The sequence below is a fragment of the Salmo salar genome, chromosome 09 (genome assembly GCF_965601325.2).
Source record: "Salmo salar chromosome 09, fSalSal1, whole genome shotgun sequence".
NCBI lineage: Eukaryota > Metazoa > Chordata > Actinopteri > Salmoniformes > Salmonidae > Salmo > Salmo salar.
Window position 1 is genome coordinate 18,117,188 of NC_138299.1, and position 17,541 is coordinate 18,134,728.

At 46.8% G+C, this 17,541-nt stretch overlaps 1 protein-coding gene across 3 annotated transcripts in view; it reads left to right on the forward strand.

Annotated features, from left to right (window-relative positions):
- Window positions 1–17,541, forward strand: part of ralgapa2 (Ral GTPase activating protein catalytic subunit alpha 2) — a 150,485-nt gene that overhangs the window by 80,625 nt on the left and 52,319 nt on the right. For all 3 annotated transcript variants that reach the window (XM_014210399.3, XM_014210401.3, XM_014210400.3), the window contains 12 exons: window positions 672–800; window positions 993–1,051; window positions 2,879–2,987; window positions 3,676–3,786; window positions 3,898–3,966; window positions 4,256–4,393; window positions 7,319–7,499; window positions 9,168–9,963; window positions 10,444–10,515; window positions 12,168–12,291; window positions 12,397–12,552; window positions 15,749–15,907. In XM_014210399.3, the coding sequence (XP_014065874.2) occupies window positions 672–800; window positions 993–1,051; window positions 2,879–2,987; window positions 3,676–3,786; window positions 3,898–3,966; window positions 4,256–4,393; window positions 7,319–7,499; window positions 9,168–9,963; window positions 10,444–10,515; window positions 12,168–12,291; window positions 12,397–12,552; window positions 15,749–15,907 (2,103 nt within the window). The remainder of the gene's footprint in view (window positions 1–671; window positions 801–992; window positions 1,052–2,878; window positions 2,988–3,675; window positions 3,787–3,897; window positions 3,967–4,255; window positions 4,394–7,318; window positions 7,500–9,167; window positions 9,964–10,443; window positions 10,516–12,167; window positions 12,292–12,396; window positions 12,553–15,748; window positions 15,908–17,541) is intronic.

Sequence of the window (17,541 nt, forward strand, 5' to 3'; positions counted from 1 at the left end):
TTGGTAGAGCATGGTGTTTGCAACGCCAGCATGGTGTGTGCAACGCCAGGGTTGTGGGTTCAATTCCCACGGGGGGCCAGTACAATAAAAATAAAATAATAATAATAAAATATATGAAATGTATGCATTCACTACTGTAAGTCGCTCTGGATAAGAGCGTCTGCTAAATGACTAAAATGTACATCTAGTGGGAGCCTTAGGAAGTGCAATATGACCCCACAGACACTGTATATTGGATAGGCAATCACTTGAAAAACTACAAACCTCAGATTGTACACTTCCTGGTTGGATTTTTTTCTCTGGTTTTTGCTTGCCATATGAGTTCTGTTATACTCACAGACATCATTCAAACAGTTTTAGAAACTTCGGAGTGTTTTCTATCCAAATCTACTAATTATATGCATATTCTAGCTTTTGGGCCTGAGAAGCAGGCAGTTTACTCTGGGCACCTTATTCATCCAAGCTACTTAATACTGCCCCCAGATCCCAAAGAAGTTTTAAACATATTGTCCTAAACATCATACTGAAGTTCAGATTGGAGTGTGTTGAATGTACTACGCTGAATTCAACACAAGGTCATAAGGCAGCAGCTCTTGGATGAATTTTCTGAAAGCATAATGTTTCATGTTCTGTAGCCATGATGATGGAAGCGTTTTATTTTCCTCTGAAAGGCTCCGAGGATAGAAGCACAGACCGTCCTTGGGTCGCTGGTCTGTTTTCCCAACCTTTATCTGCAGATTCCACTACTGCAGACCGTTCCCGGAACTGATGACATCGTCGTCGGGAACGAGGACATCAAGGTATTCAGAGTTCTTCCATGTCCTTTGACCTTTTTAGTAAATGCTCAGACAGCAAACTCATTTAAAAAAAAAAATGTATAGCAGTTCCCTGTAGTTATAAAATTTGTATTTTGATGGATAAGATGGAATGTTTGGATGGTATGTGAAGTGGATTGATCATTATCATGTCTTCTCTCTGCCCTTTCCCTTCAGGACTATCTGGTCAACATCTTACTGAAGACGGCACGGAATGAACCCTATGAAGCGGCCAGGTATGGAGGGATAGGGGTGCAGAATAAAGGTGGTTTGGAAGCAATGGGACTGATTGTATCGAGTGGATTAAGATTCATATTTCAAATAAGTAGCAGATTGAAATAAAATACACTGCTCAAAAAAATAAAGGGAACACTAAAATAACACATCCTAGATCTTAATGAATGAAATAATGTTATTAAATACTTTTTTCTTTACATAGTTGAATGTGCTGACAACAAAATCACACAAAAATAATCAATGGAAATCCAATTTATCAACCCATGGAGGTCTGGATTTGGAGTCACACTCAAAATTAAAGTGGAAAACCACACTACAGGCTGATCCAACTTTGATGTAATGTCCTTAAAACAAGTCAAAATGAGGCTCAGTAGTGTGTGTGTGGCCTCCACGTGCCTGTATGACCTCCCTACAACGCCTAGGCATGCTCCTGATGAGGTGGCGGATGGTCTCCTGAGGGATCTCCTCCCAGACCTGGACTAAAGCATCCACCAACTCCTGGACAGTCTGTGGTGTAACGTGGCATTGGTGGATGGAGCGAGACATGATATCCCAGAGGTGCTCAATTGGATTCAGGTCTGGGGAACGGGCGGGCCAGTCCATAGCATCAATGCCTTGCTCTTGCAGGAACTGCTGACACACTCCAGCCACATGAGGTCTAGCATTGTCTTGCATTAGGAGGAACCCAGGGCCAACCGCACCAGCATATGGTCTCACAAGGGGTCTGAGGATCTCATTTCGGTACCTAATGGCAGTCAGGCTACCTCTGGCGAGCACATGGAGGGCTGTGCGGCCCCCCAAAGAAATGCCACCCCACACCATGACTGACCCACCGCCAAACCGGTCATGCTGGAGGATGTTGCAGGCAGCAGAACGTTCTCCACGGCGTCTCCAGACTCTGTCACGTCTGTCACATGTGCTCAGTGTGAACCTGCTTTCATCTGTGAAGAGCACAGGGTGCCAGTGGCAAATTTGCCAATCTTGGTGTTCTCTGGCAAATGCCAAACGTCCTGCACGGTGTTGGGCTATAAGCACAACCCCCACCTGTGGATGTCGGGCCCTCATACCACCCTCATGGAGTCTGTTTCTGACCGTTTGAGCAGACACATGCACATTTGTGGCCTGCTGGAGGTCATTTTGCAGGGCTCTGGCAGTGCTCCTCCTGCTCCTCCTTGCACAAAGGCGGATGTAGCGGTCCTGCTGCTGGGTTGTTGCACTCCTACGGCCTCCTCCACGTCTCCTGATGTACTGGCCTGTCTCCTGGTAGCGCCTCCATGCTCTGGACACTACGCTGACAGACACAGCAAACCTTCTTGCCACAGCTCGCATTGATGTGCCATCCTGGATGAGCTGCACTACCTGAGCCACTTGTGTGGGTTGTAGACTCCGTCTCATGCTACCACTAGAGTGAAAGCACCGCCAGCATTCAAAAGTGACCAAAACATCATCCAGGAAGCATAGGAACTGAGAAGTGGTCTGTGGTCCCCACCTGCAGAACCACTCCTTTATTGGGGGTGTCTTGCTAATTGCCTATAATTTCCACCTGTTGTCTATTCCATTTGCACAACAGCATGTGAAATGTATTGTCAATCAGTGTTGCTTCCTAAGTGGACAGTTTGATTTCACAGAAGTGTGATTGACTTGGAGTTACATTGTGTTGTTTAAGTGTTCCCTTTATTTTTTTGAGCAGTATATTTGATGAATTGTTGAATTCAAGAAAGAAGTATGGAGAGGTAGTGTAATTGAACAGAGATGCAACAGCAGTAAGTGAGTGAATGGTCCCATAGCGTATATCAGTATTCTCACTGGTCTGCTGTGTGTTCTAGGTGTATAGCTGTATGTAGTCTGGGCCTGTGGGTATGTGAGGAGCTGATGCAGCAGAATATTCACCACCGGGTCGAGGATGCCATCAATGTTCTGGGCGTAACACTAAAGGTCAGTGCGTTTTATGCGTCAGCGCCTGTGAGTGACAACGTGTTCTGTGGTGTGACTGAAACATCTTTATTTGAAGACCTCTGCTCCCCTGTGTATCAGTGGTTAGATGCAGAGGGAACCAGTGCTTTCTGGGGTTGTTTGGGGAAAGAGCTCGAGGGCTGTGGTGTAATTTCCAGGCCACTCGCTCAGTGGATGCAGGCCAATTTAAGCAACCACATCTCTCCTCTAGTTTCCTACTATTTCAGTCCTTCCTTCTAATGGCGCAGTAATCACTTCCCAACCAAACTTGACACACACTCTGCCGGCCCAAAAGAAAGGGGATGTTAAAGGGGTGGAGGCGAGGCAGGGCTGCTTTTCTAAAAGCAGGTGCTAAACTCTCACGGTCTCTTTTTGTGTTGGGCCATTTCTGCATTGTCTGCCCTTGTTATATGTCAAGAGGCTCTCAGCCAGAAAACAGGAAGTTTCATTACTGTGCCCTGAATTCCAAATTACTATGTTCAGCTGTCTGCCAGTCAGTCCATTAATGAACTGTAATTTGAAAGAAAGGTCATTGCAGAAATAAGACATTTTCATACCTTTTTCTGTTGTGCCAGATGGTCCCCGTCCTAGTTTTGTACAACTACTCATCCTACGACTTCCCAGAGTTTTTAACCTGGATATCTTGTTCTCCTGTCCCCTCTCTGGTCAGTTTGGGAACAAAGCTGTGGCTCAGGTAGCCTGTGACCTGTTCCAGCTCCTCATCTCTCACTGGGAACACCTCCAGAGGCTAGAGTGCTCTCTCCCAAAGAAAATCATTGAGGCAGGTTTACACGGCTCCTCTTCACCTTCCTGATATGAGACATGCATATTCACTATCACTCGCGAAATACATGTCGTCAAAGTATCCTCATCTTTGTTTCGTCCCATGCAGATCTTTGTGGCCACTATAGCATTTCTGTTGCCGAGCGCAGAGCACTCGACGGTGGAGGCTGACAAAAAGGTACAGGAAATTGAACCAGCATAAAATGGCTGAAGTCTGAAGGACCCTTTCTTCATAGATATAGCAAATGCACTTGCTCAGGAATCTTGTTCTATCTGTCTCCCCCCTCCTGCTTTCTGTTTCTTTCTCCAGCCCTGACTCTCCCACTTTCAGTCCCTCTTTACCTCTCCCCATTGCTCATCTCCTCCCTAGCTGCTTTACTAATTATATTTGCCTGCATGAGGCTTCATTGTGTGTGTGGAGGGCACTGGGCTAATGGAAAAGCCTCTCCTCTCTTTGTGTGACTCAGCTGATGGTGTCTTTGCTGCTGTGCCTGCTGGACTGGTGCATGGCCATGCCCCTGAGTATGTTGCTGGAGCCCATCACCATGCCCGTGCTGGAGGACCCCACATCCCACAAGGCCCCTCTGCTCGACTACATCTACAGGGTGGGTAACAGAAAATAATAGTGTCATAGTAATTTGTCTAACCCCCACCACAGCCCTCTTCAGAAGCCCTATTTGACATTTTGAAATGTGTTCCATGCCGCCTTGGAAATGAAGTTTCCAATTTTTGCTTCCAGTTTCTACTGTTATGTGAGAATGTCCACCAAACCACCTCACCTGTTCGGTAATGCACATGTGATACTCAAACATTCATTTATAACAGGGAAGTATTTTTATCTTACTTTTTCCCCGATTGGGTGTTTGAACCCTTATTTGGGGCGGCAGGTAGCCTAGTGGTTAGAGCGTTGGACTAGTAACCGGAAGGTTGCAAGATCGAATCCCCGAGCTGACAAGGTAAAAATCTGTCATTCTGCCCCTGAACAAGGCAGTTAACCCACTGTTCCTAGGTCGTCATTGAAAATAAGAAATTGTTCTTAACTGACTTGCCCAGTTAAATAAAGGTTAAAATACATTTAAAAAAATAATAATTTTGTGAATAAACACAGGAAGAGGCTGAGCTAAATGAATGAGGTATTATTCAGTGGAGGTTTGACAGATGCGGTCAAGAACAAACCTTTATATGGATGTCACCCCTGATAAGAAATGGTCAAATTATTTAAATATGCCTTTGTCCACTTGATAAGCCTGGATTTAAAAGCCTGTCTACTTTTGAATTTAATATCTCTTAATATGGGAGAGACTGCAGCTGTTATGTAGGAAATAAATAATAAATACATTTAATTGGTTGTTTGTTCTATTGTGCACATACAAGTAAAGTGTCACTTAATATCATCCTTGGTACATCAGCGTTACCCTGATCTTACTGAAATGCTGGTCCTCTTCTTTTATATTTGGACAACATTTAATGTAATAAAACCAGAAAAATATCACACACACACACAAACTACACATCTCTACTGGTCTCCCATATCAAATGGACTTCAAACTATACTCCCCCCAAAAAACACTTTCTTTTAAATATTTTATACTCAGTCTTTTAAGCTAGGCACTCATTTACGGTCCAGTAAACCTCACAAAATGAGTCAAGCGTTTTGTCTAGTTTGTGCATCTCTTTTGGATTTGTTATGGTAACTCGTTAGTTCTGAATCATACCAAATCGTCAATGAACAGATTCAACTTAAAAGTGACCCGTTCATACGCTGATGAGTAAAGATGGAACATTTCTGCACCTCAGGATTTGAGCTTGGTAGTTGGTGTATTTGTGTCTAACAGCATGAGGCTGGTCTGTGCAAAAGGCATGATTGATCTGGACCTTATTGGTTCACTGGACCTCCATACCGTGTCCTCCATCTGCTCTCTGCCTGCCTCAGCAGCTGCACCCTCGCTCTGTTTTTGTGTGTGTGTGTTTGCTTGTGTGCATGTTTTTGTGCATCCATGAGTGTGTGTGCATATGTGTCTACACGTATCCATGTTTGTTCGGGTGTGTGTTACCTTCCTGGAACTGTTGCTATGCGAGGTGCAGCCACTTAGTCGTCAAGCAAAGAGGAGCTTTTTTTCCCCATCCACAGAGGAACCACTTTGGGGCTTTGGTGTGGCAGCTGTTTGGTTCTGGTCTTTTCACCATAACCCCCCCCCCCCCAATGCCCAGAGGACTGTAAGGCATTATAATCCACATACTGTCTGCATTTCCCCACACAATACTGTTTCAGATGACAGGACCTGCACCTCTCCTCTCTGAGGCTCAGCCAAGTGTGTGTGTGTGTGTGTTGAATGGGATTAGCCATTCATTTACATAGACCAGCCTCCACAATGGGTTTACCAAGTCCACCCTCTGTGTGAGAGGCCCCACCGTTTGCTATTGTCTGGTATGTCAGGCATAGCTTCCAAATGTTCTTTTCCTTTTTACATTAACAATAAACAAAAACCTACTTTGAGAAAAACCAGTAGATAACTTATCATTTACATACTTCCAAATACTTCCACCTACTTCCAAACATAGGTGTTTGTGTGAGTGTCTGAGTGCGTGTGTTTGTGTGCGTGTGGTTGCGGGTGTGTGTGTGGTTGTGTGTGCGGGTGCATGTTTGTGGCAACATGAGCAGAGGGATAAAGTCTTAATTAAATCAAACAGAGGTAACCTGGCCAATCAGTGTAATCAACTGGACTAGCACGTCTTATCTAGCCCTGCCAACCCAACTTATCTAGCCCTGCCAACCCAACTTATCTAGCCCTGCCAACCCGTCTTATCTAGCCCTGCCAACCCAACTTATCTAGCCCTGCCAACCCAACTTATCTAGCCCTGCCAACCCAACTTATCTAGCCCTGCCAACCCAACTTATCTAGCCCTGCCAACCCGTCTTATCTAGCCCTGCCAACCCGTCTTATCTAGCCCTGCCAACCCGTCTTATCTAGCCCTGCCAACCCGTCTTATCTAGCCCTGCCAACCCGTCTTATCTAGCCCTGCCAACCCAACGGGCCACACCATCTGTTATGCGGATCGATACTCACTCATCACAAGAGAGAGGTGGCAGTGAAGCACCTCTTCTCCTTCAGGTGGAGGCTCACCATGGCAACAGACCATATAGTACCCCTACGTGTGTGCCTGAACCATTCAATGCTCGCGTCCCTACCCGGGAAGCTCTGCGTTTGAGATTACTGTATCCTTTTACATTGACTTGCCTAGTTACTTCCTTACTCTGTTTCAGTTACTGGAAGGTCAGTGTTGTTCAGGTGTTCACTGTCTCCCGCTGCCGGCCAGTCCAACTGATATTCTGTAACTCTCAGGCAGACTGGGTACTGTCTGTATGAGTGTGTAATGTGTCTAATTTCTGAGTCCCTTGTATTTGTTGATGCTGTGCAGCAAGCCACACAAAGAAACCGCAGCAGTGACTGCATGCAAGGCTCCCACTCTCTTTCTCCTGTGGTGTTTTGAACCGCGCTAGGAGCTGACTCCTACCCTCTGTCCCGTAGGTGTTACACTGCTGTGTCTCTGGCTCCAACCTGCACACCCAGCAGAGCCACTACCTCCTGAGTCTGTCTGACCTCTCCACTGACTACGACCCCTTCCTCATGCTGGGCCAGGTCCAGAGCTCAGAGCCCCTTCTCTCGCACACCGCTGCAGACTTGGGCAGCCTGCTCACCGTGGCCGAGGGTAAGGAGACCAGAGACCTCGCCGCCGTCACCGGCCTCACTACTGTCTCCAGCACAGCGTGAGGCAGAATGGGGAGACGAGGTGCCACCCGTTTAATACCTGCTGTGTGGGAGATTGCCCTGGGCTGACAGCGAAATGAAAGGAGGGTTGTGTGCGTTTGTGTGAGAGTGTGTGTTTGTGTGACAGAGCGTGTGTGTTTGTGTGACAGAGCGTGTGTGTTTGTGTGACAGAGCGTGTGTGTTTGTGTGACAGAGAGTGTGTGTGTGTGTGTGTGTGTGTGTGTGTGTGTGTGTGTGTGTGTGTGTGTGTGACAGAGAGAGTGTGTTTGTGTGACAGAGAGAGTGTGTGTGTGTGTGTGTGTGTGTGTGTGACAGAGAGAGTGTGTGTGTGTGTGACAGAGAGAGTGTGTGTTTGTGTGACAGAGAGAGTGTGTGTTTGTGTGACAGAGAGAGTGTGTGTTTGTGTGACAGAGAGAGTGTGTGTTTGTGTGACAGAGAGTGTGTGTGTTTGTGTGACAGAGAGTGTTTGTGTGACAGAGAGAGAGAATGCTTGTGAGTGACCTGTCATCTAAGGTGTGTGTGCCCAGCTGCTGCTGTTGGTTTTCTACATTACTCTTCCTCTTCCAAACCACCTGGGAAATGAGCAGTGGGTGAACTACAGGGAGATGTAACCTTTAATATGTTCCCTTCCATTTGGAGCTTGCTACTCCATTAAATGTAAATGTTTTTAACTAACATTGACTAGACTAACTCATGGAATGGAGTGTTTTAAGAGGTAGGCATTAGCGCTCTGCCCCAGGGAGAGGGCCCATTTATAAAAGAGACATCTAAAAATGATTTTTATTAGTGACCTTGTAGTGCCATTAGGTTATGTATTAGAGTATTCCTCTGCTCATCCAGAAGTCCGTTGTTTCGACAACAAGAACCTACCCATTGATGCAATGTTGGCTAAGCCTAGCTGAAATATCTAGCTTATGTCATTACTTTTCATACAGCGCTCCAAAGTCCAGAGAAATAACAAACGGCCTCAGAAGACCAGCCAAAGAGCACTATGCATTTCCCTTTCAGCTCACATTGATTAAGTCTCATCAAAGGCCCTGTGCATCTACAATGCGGCGCACTGCCCGCTCTCTAAAGAGCTTTCTCCACTTTGATGAGCCGTGATGGTATTGATAGCACTGTCACTATGCAGAGCTTGTCTTGTTTTCCCCGCGTCGTAACATGGTATCTCCTTTTCATTTGAGTCGTCCTGAGCATGTGGATCATTTACATAGATCTGATTCGGGGGGAGTAGTGCTCTGTTCACTGTTGCTTTAAACTTGTTGGTCTCATTAGCACCCTGCCGGCCTTTTCTCTCCTCCCGTTGTAACAGACTCAATGGCCTTTTCAAAGTCGTCTCCTATGATTAGATGCTACCTACTTGCGGCAGAGGTGTGCCATTGTGAGAAATGAAAAACGACCCCATTAGTGATTTATAATGGGTAAGCTGGCTTTGTGTTGAAAAGGTGAGCGGATCGAGAGCACGTCTACGCGTGGTAATGTGGTTCAGGAAGACGGCAGCCCAAGTTCAAGGTGTTCAATTCTGTATCCTGACTTCACTGTATGAAATACACTGATCACATCTAGCGACTGCACGCGGACTTTGAAATGGTTTGTCTCTGCCCTACAGAGAAGAAAAGGCGGAACGTGGAGCTGATCCCTCTGACGGCACGGATGATCATGACACACCTTGTGAACCACCTGGGCCACCATCCCCTCAGCGGTGGTCCCGCCCTCCTACACAGCCTGGTCAATGAGAACCACGACAACCCCTTTGTGGAGTCATCAGAACTCTCCTCTGAGGTGTTCAAGAGCCCCAACCTGCAGCTGTTTGTGTTCAACGACAGCACCCTGGTGTCTTACCTCCAGGTGCCCTCGGAGCTCTCTGGTCCAGGGGAAGCCCACGACAACTCCTCCCAGGTACGCGTCATCGTCAGGGACATCTCTGGAAAGTACTCCTGGGACGGAGGGGTTCTCTACCGCACCCAGGAGGGAGTCAATGGGATGCATCAGGCGAGTGAAAACTCCTCCAACCACTCCGCCACCAAGCCCACCTCGCCGGGGACCTCTGAGCGCTCCTACCCCCCAGGCTTGGACTCCCAGTCAGGCTGTGAGGAGGTGGATGTCCTGGACCAACTCCTGGAGGACCTGGGCAACAGTAGCCCTGAGTGCCTACCCCAGCCCCGGCTGAGGCTCAACCAGCCAGCCCCCTCTCCCTGTGGGATGAACCTGGAGCTGGAGGGGGCCATCGTGGAGGCCATCCTCAGGCAGACACAGCAGGAAGAAGAGCAGGTGAAGAGGTGGAATGCAGACGTGAGCGTCAAGGCCGCCAGCCAGAGAGAACCCACTCCACAGGAGCCCAAAGCCCCTTTCTACTTCTGCAGACTGCTACTCAACGACCTGGGCATGAACTCATGGGACCACAGGTACAGAGCCGAGCACAACACCACCACGAACACAGCTGTAGACTAGTTAGAAGAATACCTTGCAGAGAGAGAGAAACAGAAAGGCCGGAAAGGCCTGGTAGGGTGTGTAGCCTGTTAATCTTATCACCACAGGGCAACTGTGCCCAACTGTTTTCACTCAGGTCCACCTTGGCAGGTGGCATCCTTGTAATGAGAGGCTCACACCTCTGGGGAAGGAAGCAGAGACCCCCTCCACTAGATTAGTAATGGCTCCGAGCCCAATTTAAACCTCTACACCTATTATTTCTCAGACCAAAAACCAAACTGAAACATGAAACTTTCCTATCCTACTTTCAGTGTGTCTTTTACCATTCAAATAATAATTAACAGGCACAGGCTTTGCATTGGTACACTGTAAAGTACCATCTGGTTGATCATTTTGAAAATTCTAATAATTGTCAATGGGTGCATTCAAGTTCAGTTTTGTTTATTCCTTTTCAGGAAAAGCTTTCATCTCCTGAAGAAGAACTCTAAACTCTTGAGAGAATTGAAGAATTTGGATTCCAGGCAGTGGTATGTTCTTACCCGCTAATTTTTTAGGGGCCCTTCAGCACACACTGTATCCCTAGATAACATTGGCACACATGATGTGCTTCTTGTTAGGTATTTAAAAAAAAATCTACTGAATGATGTATCATAGTGTTTAATTTCTAATGAAGACCGTTTTTTTTTTTTATATAAACCAACCTAGATTTCAGCTGGCTATATTCTAGTTAAGCCTGCAATCCATCTCTGCCGTTTCTCTGAACCTAAACCCACTAATGAAGCATCCCTTCCTCAAAATCAGTAAAGATCACACTCAAGGCGAGACGTATTAAAACAGCTCCGAACTTCCCTCCTTCTCTCCTCCTAATCCACACCATCTCAGGCTGATCGCAGCGCACACACACACACACACACACACACACACACACACACACACACACACACACACACACACACACACACACACACACACACAGCGATCAATAGGCACTCCACACTGTTAATGACCGAGGCTTATTAAAGAATACCCCCAGGATTGGGCCTCATTCTGCCAGACCAGCGAGCATACCTGGGCCGCTCATGGCAACCTGTGTCGAAACATGCAAAATTCCCCCGATTTTACACAGAGCCACTCACCACCATGGCAACACTGAAGCACATGTGTGGAACTCTGTCTGCACTTGTTTTGTTTGTCACATGAGGTGGTGGGGGGAGGATGGGGAAATGGGGAAAGTGCACTCACTCTAACACACACGCTGCTCGCTCTAATATTAGACCATATTTGCGCCAACTATTTTTTTTTTAAACATTTTGCTGTATTGTGTGGAGGTGTGTGGTTCACATTTCAGAGCACGCTGATCTTAAACGGGGGTTGAGTGTGGAGTAGGGATGTGCACGGATATTCAAATACTGAAGACAAAAATGTATAGGCCTATTGTAACACACAGGTGTTTTCTAAATTAAATGACAATATTAATGTGGCATTGTTACATACAAGGATATACCATGACATTTCAAGTTATTAAGGTAATAAAAGCAACAACAGAAACCGTTTCAATGTAGATTGTATGACGTTCGTCCCATGACAATGACTGGTTGTCTTCGTGAGTAGTTTGTTGTTAATGTTTGCCAATCAAAGCGACAAAGAGGCAACATGTGTAGTGAGAGTTCACGAATGCAATGCGACATGGAATACAATTACGGAATTAAACGTTAGCGAAATGAGAAGGAGTAGGCGACAACGAGCAACCAACAGGTAGGCTGCTGTTTTATCCGAATGGGGTTGGGGAGAAAGCGCAAAACGTGACCTCATTTAGCTAGCTAGATTCTCTAGGCTACTCCAGTCAAGACAGACAAGCACTGTTATATGGAATGATAAATAACATTGCGCCTGCTACAAGTTAGCTCGTCTTGATTTGTAGCCGAGTTGCGTCTCTCTGCCTCCATCTGCTCACTCCCAAATCACCAGCCGCTCCGCAGCAGTAGAGCGCCTCACCCTCTCGCAGCCGTGCTCAGGTTAAAAACGTACGTTACCGAAACCACACGTATTTAGAATGTCCAGATACCCGTCGACAATTCATCATACTATACGAAATCATTTCAGACCCCTGGATGACGAACAGTGTAATATCATCAGGGCCATTGTTCTAACAACAAGTCTTGTGTGTTTTGTCTTACAGCAGAGAGACGCACAAGATCGCTGTGTTCTACATCGGAGAGGGTCAGGAAGATAAGTGCTCCATCCTGTCCAACAGCGCAGGCAGCCAGGCCTACGAAGACTTTGTGTCTGGCCTGGGATGGGAGGTACACAAACACACAACCCTGCAATATCTCTCGTCTCTCTCTCTCTCTCACACACACACACACACACACTGACATCACTCTCCTAACCGTGTTGTGTGCCTTCAGGTTGATCTAGCCACCCACTGTGGCTTCATGGGAGGGCTTCAGAGGAACGGCAGCACAGGACACACTGCTCCGTACTACGCTACCTCCACGGTGGAAGTCATCTTGCATGTGTCCACACGCATGCCGTCCAACTCGGACGACTGCCTCACCAAAAAGGTACGATTACTCCCCCTAGATCCAAGAAGTTAACGTCAGAAAAGCCTGCAAAAGGGAAGACGATCAACAACAAAAACTTGTTTGTTGGTTTGCCATTGACTGAAAAAGCTCCTTAACCTAAACTGGTTTAATTACCTATCACTACACTAATAATGTCGCAAGGTCCACAGTCCTTCAAACAATGTAATGTCTGCGTACAAAACTAGGCTCCAAACACAGTGTGTACAGAGTGAAATGGCCTCCGAGCCCTGTCTGTCTGTGTGCCGTCTTGGGTCTTCAATCTGTGCTAAACTGAGGTCAGGTGGTGTAACTCCTGGGTTCTGGCACTGATTAGTAAACTCTGGGCAGGATGAGGAGTAGAGAGAGAGGCAGGCGTGTAAGAAGGGGCATGTGTGGCTATGGTAATGACCGTGATTCCCGGTCCTGTTCCCCCCTGCCTGGGTGCTGTGACCGGGGCCCAGATTCAGCCATTAGCTGTCCCTGTCAGTGCAGGCGCCGGGCCGATGCCTGCAGGACGTTTTTATCCAATTCCGGCTGTGACTGCGGGAGCGATCGATGGCGCTTCAGCGGTTTACCTGGCTGTAGCACAGGCAGCAGCAGTTAGCATGGAGAAATGAGCCGCGAGGCCCCTGCCCGAGCCACCAGTCTTCTCATATGCTGTCCCATGGAGAGAGGAAATTCATCAGGCCATCCTCATATACCCCCCCCCCCCCCGACACATCTGCCCTTCTCCCCCTAAAAAACAGCCCTGCACCGACCCCATACTAAACCTGTGCTCAGCGGCTGTGGAAATTAGTTTGATTTTGGCAAGCTGGTGTGAGGCGCTGGAGGGGTTGGAGCATGCCTTCGGCCCGCTTCGATTCATTTGATTGGGAGCCCCTGTAATTGCACCCCACTCTTCCCAGAGCCCCGCGCTAGCCAAAGGCGAGACAGAAATTGGCAGCTCGGCGGCGCGTGTGGAGGCTAACGGGGACAGGAGGGAGGGGGATAAAAAATTGGGATGAAAAAGAGGCTTTATCGGGCAGGAAGTTTCTCTGTCAATTTACATATAAACTTTCAGCCTCGCCCGACCGCCTGCTCTTAACTGCATACTGTGTCGGGTGGGGGAGGGCGACGCTTTCGCTGGCCAGAGTATCTGAGCGAAAGCAGGAAAGAATCAATGGGCCCCAAGCTACACCAAGAAGGAAAACGGAAAAAAACATAAATTCCTCCAATCCAATTGTGGGCTTTAGGGCAGAGTAGTGCAGCGCCTAGCAGCAGCTGGCTGTAGTAATGCGGTTGTTGGAGCGACCTGGGAGGTGGGGGTCAGGCCATGTAGGGTCCTAATGTCAGAGCGAGGGGCGCTCGGCCGGCCCCACACTCACAACCAGCACCAGGGCTTAACTGAGCTCTGTGTTTTTAGAAGGGAGCACTTGTGCTGCTGAGAGGCCTGCTGTGCTGTGTGGATGGGAGGTCACTGAGGGTTAATTGGACAAGGGCCTTTGACTTAGGCCGCACACAGGTGTGATTCTATTGGCACACATAGCTTCAGGGATGTGATTCTTCGCCTGATTTAATCAGAATTTCCTGCCTTTCTCACATCCTCCTCTACTCATATATCATTGAAATCTACCTAACCACAAACCCATATCCTCCTTTTTCTGACTTTGCATGTTCTCCTGACTCCTAATCACATTCCCTGGTCTTTTACTGAGTTACAGTTCATATGAGGAAATCAGTCAATTGAAATAAATCCATTAGGCCCTAATCTATGGATTTTACATGACTGGGAATACAGATATGCATCTGTTGGTCACAGATACCTTAAAAGAAATGGGCCTCGGGATCTCGTCATGGTATTTCTGTGCGTTCAAATTGCCATCAATAAAATGCAATTGTGTTTGTTGTCCATAGCTTATGGCTGCCCATACCATAACCCCACCATCACCACGGGGCACTCTGTTCACAATGCTGACATCAGCAAACCACTCGCCCACCGGAGAGAAATTAGAACATTCAATTCTCTGCCAACAGTTCTGGTGGACATTCTGGCAGTCAATTGCACACTCCTTCAAAACTTGAGACATCTGTGGCATTGTGTTGTGTGACAAAACTGCATATTTTAGTGGCCTTTTATTGTCCCCAGCACAAGGTGCACCTGTGGAATGATTTATGTTTAATCAGCTTCTTGATATGCCACACCTGGCAGGTGGATGGATTATCTTGGCAAAGGACAATTGCTCACTAACAGGGATGTAAACAAATTTGTGCACACAATTTGAGAGAAATAAGCTTTTTGTGTGTATGGAAAATGTCTGTGATCTTTTATTTCAGCTCATGAAACATGGGACCAACACTTTACATGTTGCGTTTTATATTTTGGTTCAGTGTAATATTCAAATGTTAATTAAAATGCTTAGGATTTTTGTGGGCAACCTCGACATGCATATTCAACATTCTTGGTTAATTTGTGCCTGTCTGGTCTGACCTGACCTGCACTGGAGCCATTGATCCTTGTACAGATGAGATGAACCAGGGAGCACGGTGTTCAATCACCGTGTTGTGGATTTGTTGAACATTATTCCATTACCATAATTAAGGGCTTATAATAGAATGTGCTAATTGCATTTTTTTGGGTGGCGAGGCCATGTTTTCTTAATGGCTCATTAGACCCAAGTACATTGGCAGATGTTTTCTTCCTCCTCTCAGTGAGTGAGTGAGTCAGTCGGTGAGGAGGCAAAGCCTTGATTTTGCCACATAATCAGGGACAGGAGTTTTTTGGGCGGAATGGCCGCCCTTAAACCCATCACTCAATGTCCATGTCAGCCACAGCACTGAGGGAAGACTGTTCTCTCACTTCCCCTCTGCCTTGGTTGAAAAAGACTTCTACAGTACATTAACTATCTGCCAATTTCCTGTCATTTCTGTCCTGACTTCATTTGTATTTATGAATAGAACATGGAAATTGGACGCAATTTTATGTCTTTAGAGTAAAGTTAATTTCAATGATTGGTTTTAAAATGCTCAATTTAATGTTTTTTTTGTGGTTTGAATTTCCAGTGGAAATTCAAATGATAAGATGCTTTGTCACAACACCCAGAGCTGTGGTAATCTCTTAACCTAATATTAAAACATTTCTATAGGAATAACAAATGTTCTTTCTGACCGTTGTGGTCGCCGTGGCCATGTCTAAACCCTGTGGTTTGTTCTGGTGCAGCTGCGTCACCTGGGCAACGACGAGGTTCACATAGTGTGGTCGGAGCACAGCAGGGACTACCGACGTGGCATCATCCCCACTGACTTTGGCGACGTGCTGATCATCGTGTACCCCATGAAGAACCGCACGTTCTTCATCCAGATCATGAAGAAACCACAGGTACTAGAGATCAGCTGGCAGGCTCAAAACCTAAATGGCTTTTGGAGCTTGTTTCTGCACTTGCTTGATTTATTTTCCACTCAATCTGTGTGTGTAATGGATAAACTATTTTACTTACTGTCTTTTTATCATTAAACAAATTGAATGGGACTCCTTCAACATTTCACTGCTTCAGCACATCCAACTCTATGTTTGGAAAAAGGTATCAGCTGTCTGATCTTCACTTAGAGAACCCCCTCTCCTTACTCATGTCCCTCCAGACTGCCTTGTTGTTTGAGTGGGTTACCTGTTTGTCTGCCTGTGTGTCTCTGAGATGGACGCTCTAATGCCCTCCTCTTTCACTCCAGTCCATTACCCTCACTGTGGGTATGTGCTCTGAGGCAGTCAGTGTCGCTCACCTACCTTTCATCTTGGTTCTGAGCCGCTGCACACACAGCTCTGGATAGACTGACTGGCTGGGTCAAAGACTACAGGTCACAATGTAACCATCTACGGTAGGCTAGGTTATTATATACAGTGCCTTCAGAAAGTATTCACATCCCTTGACTTTTTCCAAACATTTTTGTGTTACAAAGTGGGATTAACATTTATTTAATTGTCCTTCTTTGTCAATGATCTATACAAAATACTCTAAGTGGAAGAAAAATGTGAACTTTTATATATATATATAGATAGATATAAAAAATATATATATATAATAATATACACTGCTCAAAAAAATAAAGGGAACACTTAAACAACACAATTTAACTCCAAGTCAATCACACTTCTGTGAAATCAAACTGTCTACTTAGGAAGTAACACTGATTGACAATAAATTTCACATGCTGTTGTGCAAATGGAATAGACAACAGGTGGAAATGATAGGCAATTAGCAAGACACCCCCAATAAAGGAGTGGTTCTGCAGGTGGGGACCACAAACCACTTTTGAATGCTGGCGGTGCTTTCACTCTAGTGGTAGCATGAGATGGAGTCTACAACCCACACAAGTGGCTCAGGTAGTGCAGCTCATCCAGGATGGCACATCAATGCGAGCTGTGGCAAGAAGGTTTGCTGTGTCTGTCAGCGTAGTGTCCAGAGCATGGAGGCGCTACTAGGAGACAGGCCAGTACATCAGGAGATGTGGAGGAGGGCAACAACCCAGCAGCAGGACCGCTACCTCCGCCTTTGTGCAAGGCGGAGCACTGCCAGAGCCCTGCAAAATGACCTCCAGTTGGCCACAAATGTGCATGTGTCTGCTCAAATGGTCAGAAACAGACTCCATGAGGGTGGTATGAGGGCCCGACGTCCACAGGTGGGGGTTGTGCTTACAGCCCAACACCGTGCAGGACGTTTGGCATTTGCCAGAGAACACCAAGATTGGCAAATTCGCCACTGGCGCCCTGTGCTCTTCACAGATGAAAGCAGGTTCACACTGAGCACGTGACAGACGTCACAGAGTCTGGAGACGCCGTGGAGAATGTTCTGCTGCCTGCAACATCCTCCAGCATGACCGGTTTGGCGGTGGGTCAGTCATGGTGTGGGGTGGCATTTCTTTGGGGGGCCGCACAGCTCTCCATGTGCTCGCCAGAGGTAGCCTGACTGCCATTAGGTACCGAGATGAGATCCTCAGACCCCTTGTGAGACCATATGC